A 21,034-nucleotide genomic window follows, 5' to 3' on the forward strand; every position below is an offset into this window, starting at 1 on the left:
CACTTGCCTCGGGCTGGGTGAGCGGGTGGTGGGGCCTGACGTGAAGCCTAGTCGAGCCCGGGAGCCCTAAAACTGGTTCCCAGGGCTAAGGGGGGTTTCCATTTCTCCCTAGCTTGGCTCGAGTCGCAGCTTAACCGAAGACGGAGGCAGCGGCCCAGAGTTTCGAAGGCATGTCTAAGGTTAGCCTGTCTCTGTCGGAGGCCTTCGTGAGCAGACGGGACGCCAGGAACCTGCATCCGTAGTCGAGCCAGGCATGAAACTTAACGCACGACTCGAGCATGAGGAGCAGGATTCTGAATTATGATTGCGATGCCGGATGCACCGACCTTTCCATCGCGAGCCGCAGTTCTGAGACGGCGGTGTGTTGGCCTGGACATGTGAAGAAGCCATTTAGAAATGTTTCCTCTCGCCGACCACACGACATGAAGCAAGCTGAGGCATCAGGACGGGCTCCGGATGGTGATCCGTAGTTCGCCATTTCTGTAGTAAAGGGACATGAGGGAGCGCGTCTGGCATGTTTGACAGCGGACTACGTAAGGGGCAACCACCCACACTCAACTCGACTCTTGACAATCGCGGGCAAAGTCCACCAGAATCGAATGACAGTCGGCCACAGTTGGATAGAGAGGCGGGAACGATGCCTGACGCCAGTGGAAAGACAGTGATGGTGATGGGGGGATGGTATGGAAGCTCAGCCGCCGACATGGCACGGTTGACAAGGGACACAAGATAGCGGTTAATCGAGTGGAAGAGCTGCAGCGGACAAAGGAGCTAAAAAGTGATGTGCTAACGCAAGGGCAGGCGCGTGGATGTGAATAGGCGTGATGGAACCGTGCTTAAACGAGTACACTAGAAACACTGGAGAATCGTCTGCCAATCCACCGCCCGATCAGCCACACAGCTGGCAAAAGAGGTGTCAATTTGCCAGCACTGGAAGAAGCAGCAGCCACCCTTTGATGCACAGATGGAAAACCTGCGCACGATTGGACGATGCGAGGTTCTTTTTGGCTGTGGCTTCGGGTTGGATTTACAGGAGCGCATCATTGCTTCTGGCAAAACAAAAAGAGAGCTGGCAAGAAACCAGAAAATAATAATTTTCGACCACGGCCCCCCTGCTAATCGATACCGCATCCGCTGCCGTTGAGTGGGTAGGCCACCTTGACGCTGCTGTGGCTTGCATTGGCGCGATGCCCCGACAACCTGGCACGGTGGGCACCATTTGAGTTGGCCCGGGTCGCTGCCGGTACATGGTGCCTGGTACCTGCACAAGCGTCGATCAGACGAAGCTCATCCCCTTCTCACCTCTCACTCCTCTGCTGCCTTTCTCTCCCCGGCGAGCTGCGCTTTCTCCGATCGGTGCGATCTGTTCCCTTCCCTATCCTTTGGAGTCCTGCTGCTGCCATGCGTCGTTGGCCGACTTTTGACAGGTCGCTGGCATCCGATATAGTCATGATGCTACCGGCATACGTCGTCCTGCACGCCAATCGTCGCCCCGGGCCAACCAGATGAAACCGGCTCTGTTCACATCCTCGCATGGAACCCATTCATCATTAGCCACGGCGTCGAGAATCTCGGGTCGTGTCACCGCACTGATCTAGGGTACCTAGCTGTCAGGCAACGAAGCGGCCTTCACGACGGTCAAGATGCTTCCAGCTTGGGGTAAGGTGAACTGCCTTGATTTCTCTGAGTTCCCATGTAACAGCGTTCAGGTGTTTCCTACAGCATGGCAACGGAATTCGCTGGCCGTCGCACGTAGCCACCGCAACAGTACACTAGGGCTGTCATCGAGTCAGTGTCGTTTCTCCTGCCTGCCGAATGCATACCCAGCCCTCCGGACTCCGTCCAAACCCCAAATTCCCACCAAAATCACGTTAAAATGATCAGACGCGCCGTCATTTACCCAACCGACATTCAGTCCTGGAACGGATCCTCGGTGTCCACAATTACAGACGCTTCCGCAAAATTGCATCCTCTCTTCCCCGGCTTGTCTCTTCGTGCTAGTGTTTCTACCTAGAATGCAGCTAGAAGCGCGATATACTTCCTTCACTCCCTCGGCCCGCCGGCCTGGTATTCCGCAGGATTACGGAGTACAGCAAACATGAGAACTTTATCTCGCTGCACCCACCAGGTTTCCTTGTAGCCCAGCAAGAGGAACCAGTGGCTACTGTCTGTTCCCGCGAGAATCGAGGTCAAAGAGAAAGCCAAGCGACGGCGGCTCGGTGCTCTCCTAGTATTCGTTTCAGTTATGTGGCCTACTTACAAGCCCAGCATCAGGCCTCGCACAACTACGAACTACGCTTGCTTCTTCTCAATTGACGGATAATCTATAACCCGCGTGCTCCTTTTACAGTAGAAGCGCTACACAAGGGATATGCCGCACAACTCAGCTTCACCTCATCCTCCTTAGGGGCGTTATGATTTCGATGACACGTTTTGCATCCGCTGTCCAGTCACGAACAAGACCCCTTGTGTCGCCCCCCGATTGGCTTGATGCTGAGTAAATGCGAGGCCCTGTCCTCGGTCGAGTCTGCTGATGAGCCATGTGGTTGGGAACATCCGCTTCAGCCTCTCACTACGATTGCCCTGACCCTTCAGGTCTTGGTGAAGGCGCCGTCGAAGTCAGTTTGCGCCACTTCGATGTCTCCGATCTGGCACGTCGCACAATCCACTTATACTATTGCACGCCAACGTCCAGCTGCAGGCGGAAGAAAAGTTTTGCAGTAGCGGTGTGATCTTTCCGGAAGACTCATCGCCAAATAATCAGTGTCGGCTGGCAACAAGCAACTTAGAGGACACCATGCAGTCCTGCTGTACGCCGAATACCGTTCCAACTTCAAACAGTCCATCATAGCTCCGGAAACTGATATCGTAACAATGGTCTTCGAAGCGGGCAAAGAAGACCAGCCAATTGATGACACCTTAATCAACGAGCAAAGCCAGCAGGGCTCGTGCATTGATCTGGTGGCTGCTTGGGCCCGGGAGACCCATTTAATGCCTGGCCACCATGTGTCGCTCAGGACACGGCTGCATCCATCACTTTGGTCTCGGAAATTATCTTGTCAGCGTCTCGATCAGGCGTAGCTTCGGTCCAGGTAGGTACAGGGGTCCGCGGTCCTCAGTTGCTCAGTGCCTGCAGCGCCCACTTGCCGCAAGGTCCGCAATGAGTCCACTTCCCGCCAGACGTAACGCGCCATCCAGCGATTATCGACGACAGGCTTCCATGATCGCCTCATAGACTCCAGCTACTTCAGGGAAACTTGTCGTGGATTGAGGGTCTAGCAATCCGTTGGGTCGTTGCCGTCACAAACGAGTTAGTCCTCGCTACCAAAGCATGTCTCCCACCTCGAGGCCTCCGGACCGGGAGCTGGCTCTCCCACACAGCCGGGTCGCAGCACACGCACCCCCGTTGAGCCGCTGTGAAACAGAGTCGATATTCGGTTTCCATATCCGTCTGGATCTGCGCTGTCCGGATTTCGGCAGACCGCAGCAGCTGAAAGATCGAGTTACCCAAATTACACAGTAACTGCATGCCTACTGATGACTCGGTACGACACGGGTATTTATTTGGAATGTCTAATCAGGTATCAGGCGGTCGCTCGCAAAGACGCCTTGGCCTCATGGTACCTCCTGTGACTGGACACGTCGACTCGTGCGGATTGTGACAGCCTTCAGCAATTCAAATGTTCCAGGGCCAGTAACTGCCCGGAAAGGACTTCCATACCGATATGGATACGCGCGAGAAGGTGTCATGATTCGACTCTACCACTGAGCGCTACCGCGTGAAGGCATGGGCCACAGCACGTTTTGGTATGTCGCTGACACTGCCTTGGTTTAGGACCAGCTCCGGGTCAAGGAATGGCGTCAACCATTGTGAAGACATGGCGTCCCTCAACTTTCTTTCACGCGGACAAAGACGCATCTGACAACGATAGAACACTTCACGGCACCGTCCAATAGACTTGCAAGCTCCCTCACATCCTTCAATCCTTCTAGGCCATCTGTGCACGCACTTCTCGATCTCATCCCTCCTCATTCTCGTCAAGGACATCTTTGACAAGCATCCGCCACTTCTGCATGATATACTCTTCTAGCGCAGGAAGCATATTGCCTTCGGACCATGGACAAGGGCCTCCACCTCTTGCCTATCAACAGATCAACCGAGACTACGCCCGTCCATTCCTTCTTCCTATCAATGTCGAATTTCTTGTGGTGCATTGGGTGGCTTTCGCCCATCAGCTCTCTTAACAAGGATGTAACTTGTCCGCCTCGAATTGAGCCATGGGGACATCTCCATCAACCAGCTGTGCGGCGGCGCCGTATCAAATGCTCAATTGAGCAGCAGTATATGAGAGTGGTTTGTCGCATGACCCGTCGAGCTGCCACGCTCGAACGCAGGGCTACTGTGCTGCGTCGTCACAGCTCCTTGCCTTGGACGGATTCTCTGACAAGAATAAGTCCCGGTAACTGGGTCTGCGGCTTCTCGAGGCAGTCGATCGTGCCATGCAGTGGTCCTCGCAGCGTGGAACTTCGCACGCGAATGCTAGGGAGCGCCCATCTCTCACCGAGGCCAGAGGCAGAAGGTTCCCGCCCCTGCACTACAGCGCCATGACAACCTCTCGAGAACAGCTCGGTGTCGTGCAAGGCGGAGTCAACGCCAGGACTAACTTCACACCTTTTCAATAAAAGCCGTGTGTACGACCTGGCTCGAGAACGTCTTTCCCCAAGAGTCTGACTCGATGGCCACAAATAACGCCGGAAGCAGGGATCGAGCGGAAGTGCAAACGTGTGGTACTGTGATAATCAGCCAACGCAGACCCTTGGATGAGAGTGCTGTTCGCAGGGGAACAAGCTCGTCACAGCAGAATCGCCCGCAGATCCCGGTTCTACTTCCTGTTCATGATTCACATACACCCCAATGCTGCCACGATCCTCGAAGGTATTACGTTCGCCGATGTACCTCGTCATCTCCAAAGTCGGTACCGTGTGCGACCATCGGACGACCGGTTTGGCCTCGGACACGAGCAAGCAAGTTAGCAAAGTGGCCGTGAGAGGCGAATGCTACGTCTTCGAAAACGGAAGTGGAGTAAGTACGCAGCCCCGGTCAGTCGATCGGTACTGTAACAGCCTCAGATGAAGGATGTTATCGGTTGGCGGGATCTACACATTCTGTGCACCAAGTTGTACGAGATACTCCGTACTGCAGATGACTTGATTGGTATATACAGTACCTTGGTATGCGCCGATGCTTTGACTCTTATCTAGAATCTATCTCAAGGAAGTGTCGGCGACAGTGTCGAACAGGCCGACTGCATTGTCCTTCTGGATTGCATTGCATCCCAACGCCCGTTCCCGGCCATCCCCTCTCCTCCACGAGCTATATCAAATAATGGGCTCAACAGACACCTCAAACTCAGTCTCAGCCTCAAGCACGAGCGCGACCACCAGGAGTATGAGTACCGCCACCCGCAAAGCCTGCTCGCCCCTCACCGGCGCGCAACGCCTGCGCGAAATGCTCCGCGACCCCTCCAAAGTCGTCGTCTGCCCCGGTGTATTCGACGGCCTGACCGCCCGGTTAGCCCTCGCAGCGGGCTTCGATGCGCTGTACATGGTACGTAGGACGCCATCTCTGGCAAACATCCAGGGGCATGATAACTATGTAATTCGCGCTGGTGCTCGCACTCGCTGTGGCCGTTGGCGTCCACGTCCCTATCTCAACTCGTACCGCATGACTATTTTACTGATCAATGTTCTTACTCAGACCGGCGCAGGTACGTCCATGTCGCGCCTAGGCTGGGCGGACCTGGGCATGGCGACGCTCAACGACATGCGCGCCAACGCCGAGATGATCGCGTCGCTCGACCCATCCGTGCCCGTGATTGCCGACGCGGATACCGGGTACGGGGGGCCCATCATGGTGACTCGGACGGTGACGCAATATGCTCGTGCTGGAGTCGCGGCGCTGCATATCGAGGATCAGGTTAGATTTGGCTTTGCGTTTGCCTTGTACTTGGCCTCATCTTGCCGTTTTGCTTCTGCATTGCCCCTGCACAACTATGCTCTTGGAACCGACTCTGGGTTTGGCATTGAGTCTGGCACTGATTTCAGTACTCGTTCTATTTCACTCCCCCGTTCTGGTTGCAGTCCTGATCCTGGTCAATCCTACACGTACTGGTACAGTAGCATTAGCCCGACTAACGTGCCCCAATCACGCGATTCGTGCGCAGGTGCAAGAAAAACGATGCGGCCACGTCCTCGGCAAACAGATTGTCGAGCGGGACATCTTCTACAGCCGGCTGCGCGTGGCGGTCACCGCCCGCGACAACCTCCGCTCGGACATGCTCATCATCGCGCGCACGGACGCGCGGCAGACGTACGGCTTCGACGAGGCCGTCGCGCGGCTCCAAGAGGCCGTCCGGATCGGCGTCGACGTCGTCTTCCCAGAGGCGCTGCAGACGGAAGCGGAGATGGTCGACATGTGCAAGCGCGTCGGCGCCGACACGCCCGTGCTGCTGAATGTCGTCCCCGGCGGCGTCACGCCTGAGTGTACCGTCGAAGAGGCCCGGCGCATGGGGTTTCGCGTCGTCATCTACCCGGGGTTGTGTATCGGGGCGGTTGTCGAGAGCGTGGCGCGGGAGTTACAGACGCTGCGGACCACGGGGATGAGTTCGTCATGCGGCACGAGCTCGGGCGTGAGCGTGACCATCAAGGACGCGTTCAATCTGTGTGGGCTGCAGGAGTGTATTGACATTGATAGGGAGGCTGGGGGGAAAGCGTACGATACGGTGGGGAGATGAGATGAATATGTATGTACACGAAGAATAGATGACCACCACTCATATCACGTTTAAATGTGCTTTTTTCTTGGTTCTCGCCCGGCCGAAGTGCAGTATCTAAGTTAGACACGCAGCTCGCTCGGACGTATGAACCTGTCTGCACTTGCTTGACTCGGGAACTGAATATCTAGACTGTGTGTTTCTGTCAAGACGCCGTAGACGCGCCAATCACGGACAATTCATCCACCATCTACGCTCTGCGTCCTCGTCCTCGTCCTCGTCCTCGTCCTCGTCCTCGTCTCCGTGACGTGCAGAGTCGAGGTCTGCCGGACCGTGACGGTCGTCCGCGTCACCGAATCCAGGGACAACGTCCTCGTCGTCGGCATCGTGACCAACACGGTGACGGTCCGCTCTGACGACGAGCCACTACTGCCCGCGACGTCTCCTCCTAGCCGATGCCGCGCGATCGTCGACGACGTGATCACCGCTGTTGTCGTGCGGGTTGTCTCAAACGACAGGGTCGTCGTCAAGGTGGACGCACCTACCGTCATGATCGCAGGCTATTGTAAAGAAAACCGTCAGTGTCAGCGTCAGCGTCAACGTCAGCACCACGATGGCATAGAGAGAAGTACAACGGGGTACGTGAGTGAGGTGGGGAATTCGGTAGACTCACCCCTGCAAACGACGCCACGGTGGTGCCCGTGCTTGTCGTCGTCGACGTCACCACGTCCCAGCTCTCGCTGGAAGTCGCGCAATCCCACGCCGTCGAGCCCGGCAGACAATTTTGCACCTGGACATGGTTGGGGATCGCGCCATGCACAAGGTCGTACCAGTGCGCCAAGTAATATACCATTGGAGGACGACCACCGGCGGCGGCGGCGGCATCATCTCCAAGGCCAGGGACAGTCGGTGCGGCGGCAGCTTCCGTTGAGCATGCGTCGAGCCTCTGGCTGGAGAACGTGATCCATTGATCGCAATCGGTGACGGATACTGCAACCATCCCTGCTGGCTTGACGGTGGTGGAACACCTCGTCGTTGTCCGTGCGCTGTACACCGTCTGACATCCATTGCTGTCCAAAATTATGCGTGCTGTTGCTGCTGCTCCCGTCGTTTCGTCGCCAGTGTTGGATGAGATAGGCTCTGGCGAGGCGGAGAATGGCCGCCGCGAAGCCGTCGCAGTCGCTGACAGGAACACTGTCGTACTCCCGTTCGGCAACAAGGCCGTAGCATTGACCTGGATAGGGATATACCTTGTGGTATTGTTCGTCAAGGCACGTGTAGCGTTGGATGACTCTCCCGCGAATGACAACGAGGATACAGGGAGGATGGAGAAGATTGCTGATGAGGCTGGTGTATCAGGGCATACCGTCGCAACGGGCTCCTGGATCACGGTCGTTGGGAAAACATAGGACAATATCGTCGGTGTGACGGATGGTGTTGTGACTATTGCTGTAGCAGGCGCAGGGGATGCCAGCACTCCCAGCCCTTGCACTTGTCGACGTTGCGCAGGGTGTAAATGGTCTTTTCCTTCATGTTTCTTCGACGCTGCCATGGGCGCCGCCAGGGCGACGAGAATTGTCAAGACCTGCATGACTTCTCGGGTACGCTTTTGGGAACCTATTTCTGTGAACAGAAAGTAAACTTGTTGAGACCTCGCCAGCGAAGATGACTGACTCAATATGGGCTTTATTGCACCATGAAGGGCTGGCACAAACCAAAGATTCTGAAAGTGGCGGGGCATTTCTGTGACATGCATTGCTGTTCGAGTCGCGCATCTGTGGAATGCCACTTGAAGCGCGCGGTGGTATGTGCATGTTTCAACCCTCTTCCTCCACGCCCAAGGGAGCCTTTTGGCTTCGAGCTCACTGCACATTCCCCAGAGCCTCGGGCCCGCCTTCTGGGTTGAGCATCTAATTCATCCCTGATCCACGGCTCGACTCACCCCTCTCTGACTGCTGACCCTGACCCTGGTCATCGTGGTATGCGTTACTCATAAACTCAATCTCCGCATCCGTAGCCTGCTGGAACTGCATAGAAGGGTCGCTCATCATCATATCTGGCGGGAAATACTGGTCGTATTGCATCGTCGGATCGAATGCGGCGAAGGCCTGCGAGCTCGTCACATCAGGCATTGTAGTGTACATGGGCGCTGACACCGGTGCAGTCGCATAGAGATTTCCAGGCAAAGGGCCGGTGACTCCGGGGAAGTCTGACATGGAAGCGTCCTGTGTCGGAGGGGCAGGCTTGCCCGGAGGATTTTGCGGTAGACCGTCCACGTCGCGCCCAATCTTCTTCGCCGCCTCCTTGAACAGTGTATTGCACATTGCCCAAGCACGCCTAGCCGAGGGATTGTCCTCTGCCAAGGCATGTAGCCAGCGGATCCCTTTCTTGCACGACTCCAGGATAGCCTCTGCTTCTTCCGGCATGTGGTTCGCTCGGAAAGAAATTTCAAGCATCAGTACAGACGTGGCCTGAACCAGCCAGTGCAAGATATTCCACCAAGGCCCAACACGAATTAGACCAACAGCATTCGGCTCGTCGGGGATAAGCTGTAACATCTCCATTGCAGCCTCGACACATGCCGCCGCAGAGTTGCGGTTGAACTCGAGTGACTTGTTTGACTGTCCGGGAATCTTGCGATCCAGTCTACAGAGGCAAGGTCGGTGGACTGTCATTTTGGTGCTGTAGTAGAAGAAGCCCAAGTACAAGCGGTACTCATAAGACCCACGTTCTCGCTGCTTCCGACGGAATGCGAATGCTGGCGGCAGCTTCCGATACCAATGCTCAAGTCGTTCGTCCAGGTCCTTAACCTTGGCCTGAATTTCTGACCAGGTTCCCTTTATTGAAGCTGGATTGTATAGGCTGTGGAAGATGGCCTGGGTCACTCGAATCAGCTGCACCAAGTGGAGGAAGTAAAGGGAGCCGTTTGGCTGCACGTCTTTCGCCCACTCCAAGTCGCCGGCATGGATACCCGGCATCGAAGGTGAACGGGAGTCAACCTTGGTCTGCGATCTGGAGCGGTCGGTTGAAGGCGTTGACATGACGCTCGGCGTATGGGAATTGGACGATGGCGCGCGATCTCCTTGCTGTCTGACCTTGCTTAGCAATTTTTGGCCTTCTTCCGTCTCAAATTGTTCTTCCTCCAGAGGTACGGGAAGAGGAGTTGTGCAATGGTCGTCCATAACGCAGTTCACTCTGCCGGTCATGTTGCAGAGGCGATGCTCCAGAGCGTAAAGAGCCCACCATAGTCGATAACGGATCTCCTTGAGCGAGTCTTTCAATTCGTTGCTATCGTTGCGCATATTCATACCCAGTGCCCCGGCCTCTCTGATGGCGTACCCGCTCAACATCCATGCCCTGCAGGTGTCAGCTCGATTCTGTGGATGGGCTGGAGGTTTCACTTACCGATTGATCTGGCTATTGCACAGTAGGTACAAAGACATCAAGCTGAGCACCTGAATCATCTGCAAATCCGGATGCTGGAAAATCGTCTCAGAGTTGATGGTCAGGAGTCGTGCTCTGGTGAAGTAGATGAGATGATCTCGCTCATCGCCTTTCCAGTCGGCATTGATCAGGTGCGAATACTTTGCGCCGATGGCGAAGATCAGGTTGATGATGGCGAGCCACTTTTCAGGTGGTCTTTGTACGGTGCCACTGATGACTCTTCGGAACTGACTGGTGAGATTCAGCCGCCCGACAAACGGGAACGAGGAGTGGACTCTTTGCATATAGGCGTTGAAAAGGTGATCAGCGACTTCGGGAGTGGGCAATTCGTAGGTGTCGACTGCGTCGTAGGTGAATATTGACATGTCGTCCATATGATAGCTGGAGTCCTGGATGGTAAAGCCTGCGTCTGCCTCGGAAAGTGGAATTTGCGTATCACCGACTGGACGTTTGGAGGTCAGCGAGGCTGCCGACATGCCGACGAGTCTCTTCTGCTTCGCATTACCTTGTTGGTCCTGCTGCACATCGCCGTACTTGTTCTGTTCCCTCAGGCGTTGAAGCCAGGTGATCTCCGAGTTCTTTCCCATGAAGCCAGTGTGCCTCGCCTGCTCGCGCGTGAAGTCCTCATCGGTTCTATCAAGAGCACCTGTCGAACCAGCTCCGGCTGAAGCTTCTGATTCAGCACCAGACTCTTCCTCTTCACCATCAACATCGAGAGTCGGGACTGATGCTGTCTCCGTGGCGCCTTCTGTAGCAGTGTCGTCGGCGTCATAACTTGTCTCCTGTCACTAGTCAGTATCAGACCCAGAATAAGGGTGGCGAAGAGTTGGTCTACCTTGTCCAGCGCCGCTCGGATTATATGTGCGTCGGCTTCGTCTACCTTGGGTATCAGTTCTTTCAACAACTTCTCGTAGTCTGCCACCTTTTCCGTCAGGGTACCAAACTGCCTGGGGGCGGTTAGCATTGGACGTCCCACCCTCGACAGATCATCTCACTTTTTGACCCGATCTCGTTTGCCATCGGCATAGAAGCATGTGATTTTGAAATCCTGACAGTGCCGACACACAGGTCTCTCGCCGCTGCATTTTGTCTTCCGGTGGCGACAGGGCTCACATGCGTGGTTGACACGGTGTCGTCCTCCTGCCCGCGCAGCATCTTCACCTGAGGCATCGATGGATCTTTTCAGTCTCGGAATCGCGACCTTGGCCGGTTTCTGGGACGATTCGCCGCCACCGCCGCCCCCGCCACCGGGCGCAGAGCGGGGAGATTGAGGAACGCGAAAGAGGGGCGTCTGCGCGGGTGAATGAGGTGTGCGTGAGGTTGACGAGGATGATTGGCGATGAGAGAGGTCGGAGGTGGGGTTTGGCGTCTCTATCGAGAGCACGGGGGCCTGTGCTGGGGTGTGCGGGAAAGATAGCCTTGACGAAGGCTCACCCGGCGCACTCGTCGGTGGACGAGGAGGATCTCCCCGACGCTGCTGTCTCGGGTCGGACATGATGAGGCAGAGATATCTAGGAGTGATCCGAGCGGCGACGGATGGACAATTGGATCAACCTCGAGTAAGCTTCGGAAGGCGCGCAGAGAAGGCGCGAGTGCATTGAAGACACGACTAAGGCTGGGCTGAGGTCGAAGTGAGGTCGAGGTGTGCAACAGCAGCGCAGTGAATCTCGAGCCTCGGAGCCAATATGCATCGCGCTGTCGATTTCCCCTGCTCGGAATCAGAACTAAGCGCGCTGCCAAATCCCAAAGTCGAGAATGGAGGGGAAAGAATATCCCTGCTTTTTCTGGTACGACGAGCACGCACACAATGCAAAGAAGCAGGGTGGAAGTACGATCCGGGTGGCAGACCGATAGGCACCCAATGACACACCCTCGGGCACGGGTCTCTGTGGATCTGCGAAGGCGGATGCTACCAACTACCTAGTTGAGCACAGCATCAACACCGAGAAATGATGATTTTCTCTGCGAAGAAGGGCTCGACTGAGACGAGTCCACTAGCAGCTCGACTGTCTGAAGCACAACATGTGCGCCGCAGCTTGGCCTGCAAACGGAGGAATTACCCGCTCTCGCCACTGGCAGATCCAGCTTGTTTAAGGCCGTGTCATGCAAGAATTACATCATCTTGCACCTGTCCATGCGCTGCGGGTTCAACGGTGGTAATGCTGAAGTGGCTGAGAGGTGCGAGTACCCGTGGGTGAGAGATTTTCCAGGGTCGTGTGAACGAGTGCCGAGCATGGCGTGAAACAACCTGAGCTATGCAGCGAAATCGACCTTCGCCGGCGACAATGATGACGATACAAGCAGAGTCGGCAAGCGCCGGTCTGTGGTCAATCAAATTCGACCTGGGGAGCCCAGCAGGAACAAAGGGAAATCGAGCGACACCGCTGTCGGGACTTGCCGAGGACTGCGCGTCAAGCCTCGCCCGAATGAGCCAGCGACGTTTGTGGCTGCTGAGCCCCCATGCCAGGGCGCTGAGATCTGAGTATTCGTACAAGCAGCAGGCTGAAGGGAGCCGTGGAAATAGACGTCGCCCTATTCCTGTCGCTGGCGTTTCGCTCCATGTTGGTTCCAATCCCCTTGCCCGCCGAAGTTCGATCCTTGTCCTTGGTTGAACATGCCGGGGTTGAACTGATTGCCCTGAAAACCTGCTACAAAGTGTCAACGTCCACGGTCTTGATTTTACAAGGAAGGTCGAACGTACCGCCCATGCCCATTCCAGCCATCATAGGGTTCATACCCATGTTGCCCATGCCCATCCCGCCTGTCATGCCCATAAAGGTGTTCATCCCACCTCGACCTCCACGCATCCCACCCATATTGCCCCGCATGTTGTTATTCAACATACCACCTCTGTTGTTGAAGCCGCCGTAGTTGTTTCCCATCCCCATGTTGCCTTGAAAGCCCATGTTCTGGTTGTTGTAGCCGCCCATGGGAGGCGAGAAGTTGCGGTTGTAATGGTTGTTCTGGTTGTAGCCTCCACGATTGAAGTTGCCCCCTCGGCCGCCGCGAAAACCTTGATTATTCATGCCATAGTCTCCACGAGGTCCGGAGTTGAAGCTCCCACCTCTGGCAGGTCGCTCGTCTCGGGCCCGCGTTGGAGCATCCTTTGGCAAGGTCTTGAAAGGATTCTGGGTTGCACTGGTGAAGGCAACGGTGTGCTTGCGAGAGCTTGGCTGATTGCCGGTCAAGGACTCGATCTTATGCTTGGCGGCTGTGGCTGCTTGCGGGGAGGCGAACTCTAGATACACCTGGCTATAAAGCATGGTCAGCAGGACTTTATGGAAAAAGGGATGAACTGGCCACCAACCCCTTGCTCTTGCCGTTCACCTTGTGTTCGCTAAACGTTAGGTCCTTCAACTCGTCTTCGGCCCCGGCATCATTGACCCAGCCACGGATGTCGTCCTCGGTGGTCCACCAGTGCAAATCGGAGATCATCAACGCGTTGGTCGCGCCGTGGTCAATAGGTCTCTCGTCCGAGGTCTCCTTGCGTTTGACGCCCTGGTGCGGAACAGCTCGCTTGGAAGGGATAGGATCGGAATTCTTGGTCTTGTCATCCTCGACTTTGAGCTGAGGCTGTGAAGTGACAGAGGATGACGGTGGCGGTGGTGGTTCTTTCTCGGGCTCAGTCTTGCCTTGAGACTCCTTGGGAGGAGGCGCATCGTCTTCCGTGTCTATATTGAATTGAAGGTCGTCGTCATCACCCGCCTTGTAGTCCACTGTCCCGTCGGCACCGATGTCGCCTTCTCCATCGCCATAGATGTCAATGTCAAAGTTGTCTTCGTCTGCAGAAGCCATTGTGGCGGAGAGTTAGGAGCGGGTCTGTGAATAGGTGTCGATTGTCTGTCTGCCAAAGATCTATGCACAAGAAGGTGAAGTCAATGGACAGGACATGAAAACCAGGACAGTTCTGCATCATACATGCCAGAATTAGCCACAGATACATGTGAGAGACAGGGTGTAGATGCCAGAGATGCCAGGTCCACTCGTCTTTTGTAGGGCCGAAACACCAGCTCACCACACCCGCACAAGACAGCCGTGACCTGGATACCAGAGGAATTCTTCCAACAAAACATACGTACAGGACTGGATATCACGGCTCGCACTTCATCGGCTCGTTCAACATGTGTTCTCTAGCATCATAATACACGAAGCAGGCCAGCTGTCTTCCCAAGGCTGGTGATACAATTCTTCTGCCCGTGTCAACACCGGTAAAGAAAGGAAGTAGAATTAAAAATGAAGAACAAGCTCCCTCGTCCCAATCCGCGGCTGAATGAGCTGAGAAGGCTGCAGGTTCGGAGTGGAGGTCAGTGAGGTGGAGGTCCGAGGAGAGGTGTCTGTCAAGTGCAAGTAAGGTTGGAATCGGAGGGTCGGTACAGGCGATAGTCGTGGAACATAGCCTGCGCAAGGAGAGTACTGGACAAGAACTTGACACAGGCGGAATGGTGACTGTACAAGACAAAATCGCAGACCATTCGTGGTGCAGGGGAGGCTGAGATGAAGTCGCAGCTTGGGCTCCGCCAAGGCATCTCGAAAAGGAGCGCAGATGCCACCTAACCTACTGTGTAGACTTCGAGTTGACCACCATTCCTTTATCCTGCGACCTCCTGCCACTGAACCACGCGATCTCAAGCCGACACAGAAAAGCAACACATTCAAGATGTCTGACTTGGTGCAAGAGATTGCCGACGTGCCCAGGGAATTCTTCAAGGAGGGGACTCAGTTCATTCACAGATGCACAAAGCGTACGTTTGCTCCAGTCGCAAGGTTGACGAGGCAAAGGATATCCCAGCAACTGCTCAGTCCTTGTTCCGACTACTCAAAAGAAGTGCCGCTGACGCAGACATCGACAGCCGACCGAAGAGAGTTCATCAAGATTTCACAGGCCGTAGGAATGGGTTTCCTGATCATGGGCGCAATCGGATACTTCATCAAGCTGAGTGAGTGGCATGCCTTCATCGGGCCTCGAGCAGAACATTCAGCATGGACCATACTGATACCCACCACCCTGTCTGCAGTACATATACCGGTGAACAACGTTTTAGTGGGATGATACTGGATGGCGGTATGAAGTGAGAGCAGGCGTGATCACCGGTCGAGGCGCGATGGCCGCCATCACTCCGTTTCCTACGAGATTAATCTTGCTCGAATCCCCACCCACTATCAGCGAACATCACAATTTGTATTACTATACCTGGGCAGCGACAGCGATGACTTCCAAGAAGGATGCGCAAAAGTAATGGACACATTGTGATACCCAGTTTCAACAATGGCATAGAAACCAGTGCTACGTCGCCAGAAGCACCCTCCTCGCGTCCCAAGTCACAGAATCATACCCCGGCAGGCCAGGAGAGGACTATGCTGATGTCGCCCAACATAATTCTCACGAAGTCTTCAGGGTTCTCGTGTCTCAACTCCAATCACTTGTTCGCCCTTTTCAAACACAGAAAGAGACTACGGAACGCTTCCCAGCCAGTGTCTTGCAAAACGCTTGCATCTTCATCAGATTTCCTCGAATACTATGTCTTTCCTCTCTGCCCCAATATCCCGAGGATTGTGGCCTCAACTTTGTGTCCAATCTCCTCCCCTGTGCTGCTCAAGCTGGCTTCATGCTATAGGCATGTCTTTTTTCGTTATGTAGATCTTCGCCTCGTTATCATCATCATGTCACATCCGTGGCGTCCATCATCGCGTGGCAGGACCAGCTCCATCTTCTTCCTCAACATCATTCTCAGGCCAAGCCCCCCTTCTCAAACTCAGCCGCCTTCTCAACCGCCTTGCTACGTCGACGACCCCCAGGTTCCATGATTGTCACCAAATGCTCCCTCCACCATCACCTTCCTCTTCGCCCAACCGAGCAGGTCTCACAATGCTACTCCTCAATCCCCTTCCGCCAGCACGACTTCGCGTGTCTGTAGGTCCACTTCTACCGCCGCGTTCGACGTTCCTCGCTCGGCGCATCGTGCTGTTGAAATCCTCGCGGGGGTCGAGGCGCGCGTTATAGTTTGAAGACATGGCGGGCAAAGCTTCATCATCTTCGGCGCCGTCATTCCATGAATGTAGGGAGACCGTGCCGGTGGACATTCCCCAGCCGTTCCAGGACGTTGCTATTCCCCAAGTGTTAGTGTTCAAGGCCCATATAGCATACCACGGATGAATGTTTCTGGGAGAAGAGCGTGTAACTTACCAGCCAACACGGGCGCGGTAGGACTCCAACTCGCATCCCGGACACAAGTCTTCCATGCCGCATCATGATGCCCATGCAACTCATAGCCATACCCTCCCATCTCGGATCCGTCGTGCCTGGGTCTTGTGTATTTCGTCGCTGCGTAGACGTCGATTTTCTGTCTCAACGTGCCGTCTAAATTCCAGATGTACACGTTACCATCCTCGCTGCCACTGTACACATACCGCGAATTGCTTGAGCCCGGCGGCGAGAAGTGGCATCGTATCAGCGTCTTCAGCACGCTGTGTCCCCGAAACGTAACGACCGAGCAATCCTTGGGGTTCGGCACGTAATCATCCAGGTCATACGTGCTGAAGCGATAGTCGAAGTTCGTCGTGTAACTGTGTAGATTGATGTGCGAGAACTCATTCGGGGAGATCATCTTCCTCAGGTCCCAGAGTTTCATCATCTGATCTTTACCGTTCGACAAGACGTACCGGCCATCGCCTTTGGAATCCACGTACGTGAGACCTTCGGTGTGTCCGACGAAGATCCCTGCGGGCCGGCCATCGGCCATCGATCGTCTGTCCCACACCCGCAGAGTCTGATCATCACTTCCGGAGTACAGGATGTGCGGCGACATCTTGTCACCAAAGCACACGGCATTCACATCATCGTCATGGTTGGCCAGCTGGACTGTGCTCTGCCGTCTCTCCAGATCGTACACCACGACGGAATGATCAGACGTGCCGGCTACAATCTCACGCCCGTCACCACTAAACCGTAGGGACCAGATCCCGAAGCCGTGACGGCCCATGTATCCGTACGTCTGCCGCCCCGTGTTACTTCCGGGGGCGAAGTTCGTGAAATCTAACAATGTGTTCTCTGAGTGATCTGTCGGATCCGTGGGCGCTAGACAGACCGTATGCCGAATGCTCGAGTACGCAAGCCACTTGTTGTCGGGACTCAGCGTCGCGTCGGTGATTGTCCACTGCCCAAAAGGATAGTCTACCGTCTTGTAGTATTTCCACTCGTAGGGATTGGAAGTGTCGTACATCCTGACCTTGAAATTTTGGGTGCAGGAGAAGAAAAAGTTACCATCGTCGGAGAATTGCCCGCTGTAAGCCCGTGAGTCGTAGTGAATGATTTTATCTGCCGTCGTCGAGTCGGGGACCTGGTCCTGTGCCATCAGATTGTTTTGTCGCTTCATCGTAGAGCGGGCTTCCAGTCCCAATCTTCGCCAGAGAAGACGTTCGGACACGTTACGGCGCCGTTTTCGTCGAATGTCGAGGTATGAGTCTCTGCAGCCAAAGGTGCCAAGGTTCATCAGCGCTCTACCGGCGTCAGAGGGGACTTTCGGGAAGCGGTCGCCCTGCGGTTTTGGGCGTCGGGCGCGGCGACGGCGGGCGCCGTACAGGTAGTCCTCGTCGTCATCGTCGTCGTCGGCGAAGAGATCCCGGCCGTTAGGACCGAGAAGACGGTAGCGGCTGAGAATGAGTTGGCGGAGAGGCGCGCTGGCACTTAGGAGGCCGCGAATGTCGTTGGCCGTTACTGTTGAAGCCCAACCGGTAAGCAGGATAAGTCAGATCTGGAGGGGCGGTGAATGGTGGAACATAAACACAAACCTTGTGCAGCAGCTCGCGTTGCCGTTGCAGTGGCATTCTCTCCGGTTTCGGTCTGGTTGTCTTCCTCATCATCACCGCCGTCATCGTCCTCTCCTTCGAATATTATTTCTATGCCATTGAGGGTTTCTTGGGCGTCTGCGACATGTCAGAAACGAGCTGCCCTGGGTTGTGACCCGAATGTACCCGTAAAATCAGGATCGCTGTCTTCTTGTTGTGAGCCAGTGGCATCTGTACTTTGTTCCTCGGTGGGATGGTAACTTTCGACGTCATCATCCTCGTCCTCATCTCCGGTAAAGATGTCGAGAATACTAGCGGGTGGTGGACTTAAGCCCTCGCGAGGATCTGGAGATGTCGACATGGTGATTATAGGGTAGGAATGAGCATGGACTGAGGTTAGACAGGCTGCGGTTGCAGCTGCGGCTGGATAGTGATGAGGTATCGATTTGAGGTCGGATCTGGTGGATGTAGGCTTATCTCCGTGCCGGCAGCAATGCAATGAGGAGCTTGGTTGGAGGTGCTTCCCTCCTCTGTTGGATCATGTCACAGACAGACGACGACTTCTCTCAAGCCGAAATGTATCAACTCGTGACTGGTCTGGCTGATGTGACCATCTCTGATCTAAAAATCACAAGAGGAAGATGTGACATGGATAAGGGCCTCACAGCCGCTGATGCTGCGGGACAGATGCGCCTCCATGGTGACCCGCGCTTCCAGTCACCCACCGGTGATTGCGTGATCCAGAGGACTGATGTGTCGGCCACATTGCTCGACTCGCTCCGCAGCGGGCTTCTGAAAGGCTTGACCTTCCTTGTGCATGACACCAGAGCCAGCTTCTTTTGATCATCACCAATGCGTAGCCGAAGTCGCTTACTGCTGTCTTGGGGATACCGCAAGCGAACAGCACTTCGCATATACCTCGAACAAGCCTTCGATGTCTCCCCACGGATTCAGCACCTATATATACCCCACCACCAAGTCTTAGGTATCATGAAACTAGTGACTGCAGCTTCTTGTCCAACTAACTCGTCTGGCGTGTCCTGCAACATCTTCGGGCACCATAGAAGGTATGGAATTTCTGGACGTTGATGCACGAACTTTGGCCAACCGTCTGCATAACCGGAGAGTTCGACAAGTCGACACGGTCTGATGGGGCCGCGAAACTTGGCGCCTTTGCTGACAGAATAGTTTGACATAGTGCAGAATCAGCTCTTCCTTTGCGAAGTCGGTTGCAGTGTTGGGCAATTGGGGAGTTGTCCATTGCGGAATCTGGTCGATTCTAATACCATGACCAGACGTGATGGTGTCCCTGAAATGAACGGGCAACCTCGATATCATGGGTAAGGCTGTCCCGTCACTTACTGTCGACAGACCGCATTAGCTCTCTGGGGCCTTTGCCGGCCGATCTTGCCATTCTCCTTCCGAACTCCTGCAGCTCCATTGCGCTTGATCTTTGCCGAAGTTCTTTCCCGGCCGCGATACTAGATCGGTTGGTTAGGAGCAATGAAAGGAGCGTGAGTTGAGAGCCCTGCCTTGTCGGTTGGCAAAGGGATAAATCTTGTGCACGAGATGCAGATTTCATTGAGTGGTGCCAGGGATATCTTAGAACATTGTCGGGCATTTGAATGGGTCCGACTGATATTCATTTCCTCTCGTCAACAGGGATCAAGCTGCTCCACCCAGAGTGAAGATGTGAGTAGACAAGCTCGCCGGATATGGTGCAGTCAGTTGGGTAACAGAACTGCAAAGCTTATACATCCATGGATTGCACGAAGGAAAGGCCATGAGCAACGTCCCATCTCCCATTGCAGGGGCACTGATCTTGGAAGGCGACCATTAGCGGAGGTTATCCAAGGCCATATGTAGAGTGAAGGAGAACAGAAGCTCAGAACACACTAAGAGGCAAGAGAGGCGGTGAATTTTTTGGTGCTTGTGAGGCTATACCTGGCTCTCCAGTCTCGACTCCATTGACTGCGAGCCGGTCGAGCATTCGACATCTTACAAGCACTCTCCTACTGGTATGTTCACCGTCGTGTATCTTGCAGAATCCCGTCGTCCGCACCTTTCAGAACGCCAGTGTACGGGGTTGCCATTCAACCTGTGAGAAGTGTCCTCATGACCGTGGCCCCTGATTGCCTCCGTCCATGATCTCCAATGTTGCGGACTCGACTCTTGGTATATCCAATGTCTCCTGCGGCCGGAAGTCGAGTGAGGCTCTGCGTACGTCAAGGTCTGACATACACCAAAGGTCTCGACAGAAAGGCGGACTCCAGGTATGTTGCTCCTGCTGAGCTACCTTGCCAGGTGTTGTGTACTCATGTTTACCTTGACTTCCTCCTGGCACACCACAGCCTCCTAACGGTTGATCGCAGTCAGCCTCACAGAAGTCATCCAACGCGTTCATGAAACTCTTGTTGTCAAAGTCTCTCTCTGCCAGTTGTTCAACCGCCCAATCCACCATTTCTCGCCTCTGGGATTGTGTTGGCAGGTCTTTACACTTTGGCCACCAATGGTATTGCCCCCAGGTGAACTTGGCGAGATCGTCGCGGATTTCACCGGCGAGGTAGGGCGTGGTGCGTTCACACAGCTCCAGATATTTGAGGAAGTAGTCACTGTGAAAGCGTCGAAGGTCAGTGTATCGGGAGTGCACCGCCCGTCTCCGCACCTCAATGTTTAGCGCCTTCATGCGTCCGAAGCTGCCAAAATATCTGCAGAACCGTCTGATGTAGTGCCGGATCAGACGGAGCTGTTGTACTTTGGTGGCTCTACTGGGAGAGCGACGGGGCCTGGATCTGACCGTCGTCGACGATTTCACTTTGGGCCGGGCCTTCGAGGGTGCCGCCGATTCAGCCTCAACAGTTGCTATAAGGGGTCAGTCGCTGCTGATATGACCTCCTCGGGAAACCGACTTTGGTCGATGACACTCTCGCTGGGAGGTGTAGACTCTTGCTTCTCGGTGCTGTCAACCATGGCTGTCGCTGACCTGGTAGATCTGGATTGTCAAGCTTCTCATGACCTTGAAAGACAAGATA

General features: G+C 54.9%; 7 protein-coding genes across 7 annotated transcripts; 2 read left to right on the forward strand and 5 right to left on the reverse strand.

The window, feature by feature from the left end:
• Window positions 1-5,386: 5,386 nt before the first annotated feature.
• Window positions 5,387-6,794, forward strand: G647_00714 (uncharacterized protein; the record flags this gene model as incomplete). Its single annotated transcript, XM_008724117.1, has 3 exons — window positions 5,387-5,608; window positions 5,759-5,977; window positions 6,225-6,794. The coding sequence occupies 3 exons, from the start codon at window positions 5,387-5,389 to the stop codon at window positions 6,792-6,794; spliced, it is 1,011 nt and encodes a 336-aa protein (XP_008722339.1).
• A 218-nt stretch (window positions 6,795-7,012) lies between these two features.
• On the reverse strand, window positions 7,013-8,364 carry G647_00715 (uncharacterized protein; the record flags this gene model as incomplete). Its single annotated transcript, XM_008724118.1, has 2 exons — window positions 7,013-7,333; window positions 7,447-8,364. 2 exons carry the CDS (start codon window positions 8,362-8,364, stop codon window positions 7,013-7,015), a joined length of 1,239 nt encoding a protein of 412 aa, XP_008722340.1.
• A 319-nt stretch (window positions 8,365-8,683) lies between these two features.
• On the reverse strand, window positions 8,684-11,387 carry G647_00716 (uncharacterized protein; the record flags this gene model as incomplete). The annotated part of the gene is made up of 5 exons (XM_008724119.1): window positions 8,684-10,130; window positions 10,179-10,999; window positions 11,053-11,164; window positions 11,213-11,265; window positions 11,331-11,387. 5 exons carry the CDS (start codon window positions 11,385-11,387, stop codon window positions 8,684-8,686), a joined length of 2,490 nt encoding a protein of 829 aa, XP_008722341.1.
• A 1,362-nt stretch (window positions 11,388-12,749) lies between these two features.
• On the reverse strand, window positions 12,750-14,012 carry G647_00717 (uncharacterized protein; the record flags this gene model as incomplete). The annotated part of the gene is made up of 3 exons (XM_008724120.1): window positions 12,750-12,865; window positions 12,919-13,469; window positions 13,525-14,012. 3 exons carry the CDS (start codon window positions 14,010-14,012, stop codon window positions 12,750-12,752), a joined length of 1,155 nt encoding a protein of 384 aa, XP_008722342.1.
• An 862-nt stretch (window positions 14,013-14,874) lies between these two features.
• Window positions 14,875-15,267, forward strand: G647_00718 (protein translocase SEC61 complex gamma subunit, archaeal and eukaryotic; the record flags this gene model as incomplete). Its single annotated transcript, XM_008724121.1, has 3 exons — window positions 14,875-14,959; window positions 15,068-15,154; window positions 15,233-15,267. The coding sequence occupies 3 exons, from the start codon at window positions 14,875-14,877 to the stop codon at window positions 15,265-15,267; spliced, it is 207 nt and encodes a 68-aa protein (XP_008722343.1).
• Window positions 15,268-16,025: 758 nt separating this feature from the next.
• On the reverse strand, window positions 16,026-18,363 carry G647_00719 (uncharacterized protein; the record flags this gene model as incomplete). Its single annotated transcript, XM_008724122.1, has 4 exons — window positions 16,026-16,321; window positions 16,402-17,931; window positions 18,006-18,140; window positions 18,189-18,363. 4 exons carry the CDS (start codon window positions 18,361-18,363, stop codon window positions 16,026-16,028), a joined length of 2,136 nt encoding a protein of 711 aa, XP_008722344.1.
• A 1,752-nt stretch (window positions 18,364-20,115) lies between these two features.
• G647_00720 (uncharacterized protein) lies at window positions 20,116-20,972 on the reverse strand (the record flags this gene model as incomplete). The annotated part of the gene is made up of 2 exons (XM_008724123.1): window positions 20,116-20,864; window positions 20,912-20,972. 2 exons carry the CDS (start codon window positions 20,970-20,972, stop codon window positions 20,116-20,118), a joined length of 810 nt encoding a protein of 269 aa, XP_008722345.1.
• Window positions 20,973-21,034: the final 62 nt, after the last annotated feature.

This window comes from Cladophialophora carrionii (genome assembly GCF_000365165.1).
Source record: "Cladophialophora carrionii CBS 160.54 unplaced genomic scaffold supercont1.1, whole genome shotgun sequence".
NCBI lineage: Eukaryota > Fungi > Ascomycota > Eurotiomycetes > Chaetothyriales > Herpotrichiellaceae > Cladophialophora > Cladophialophora carrionii.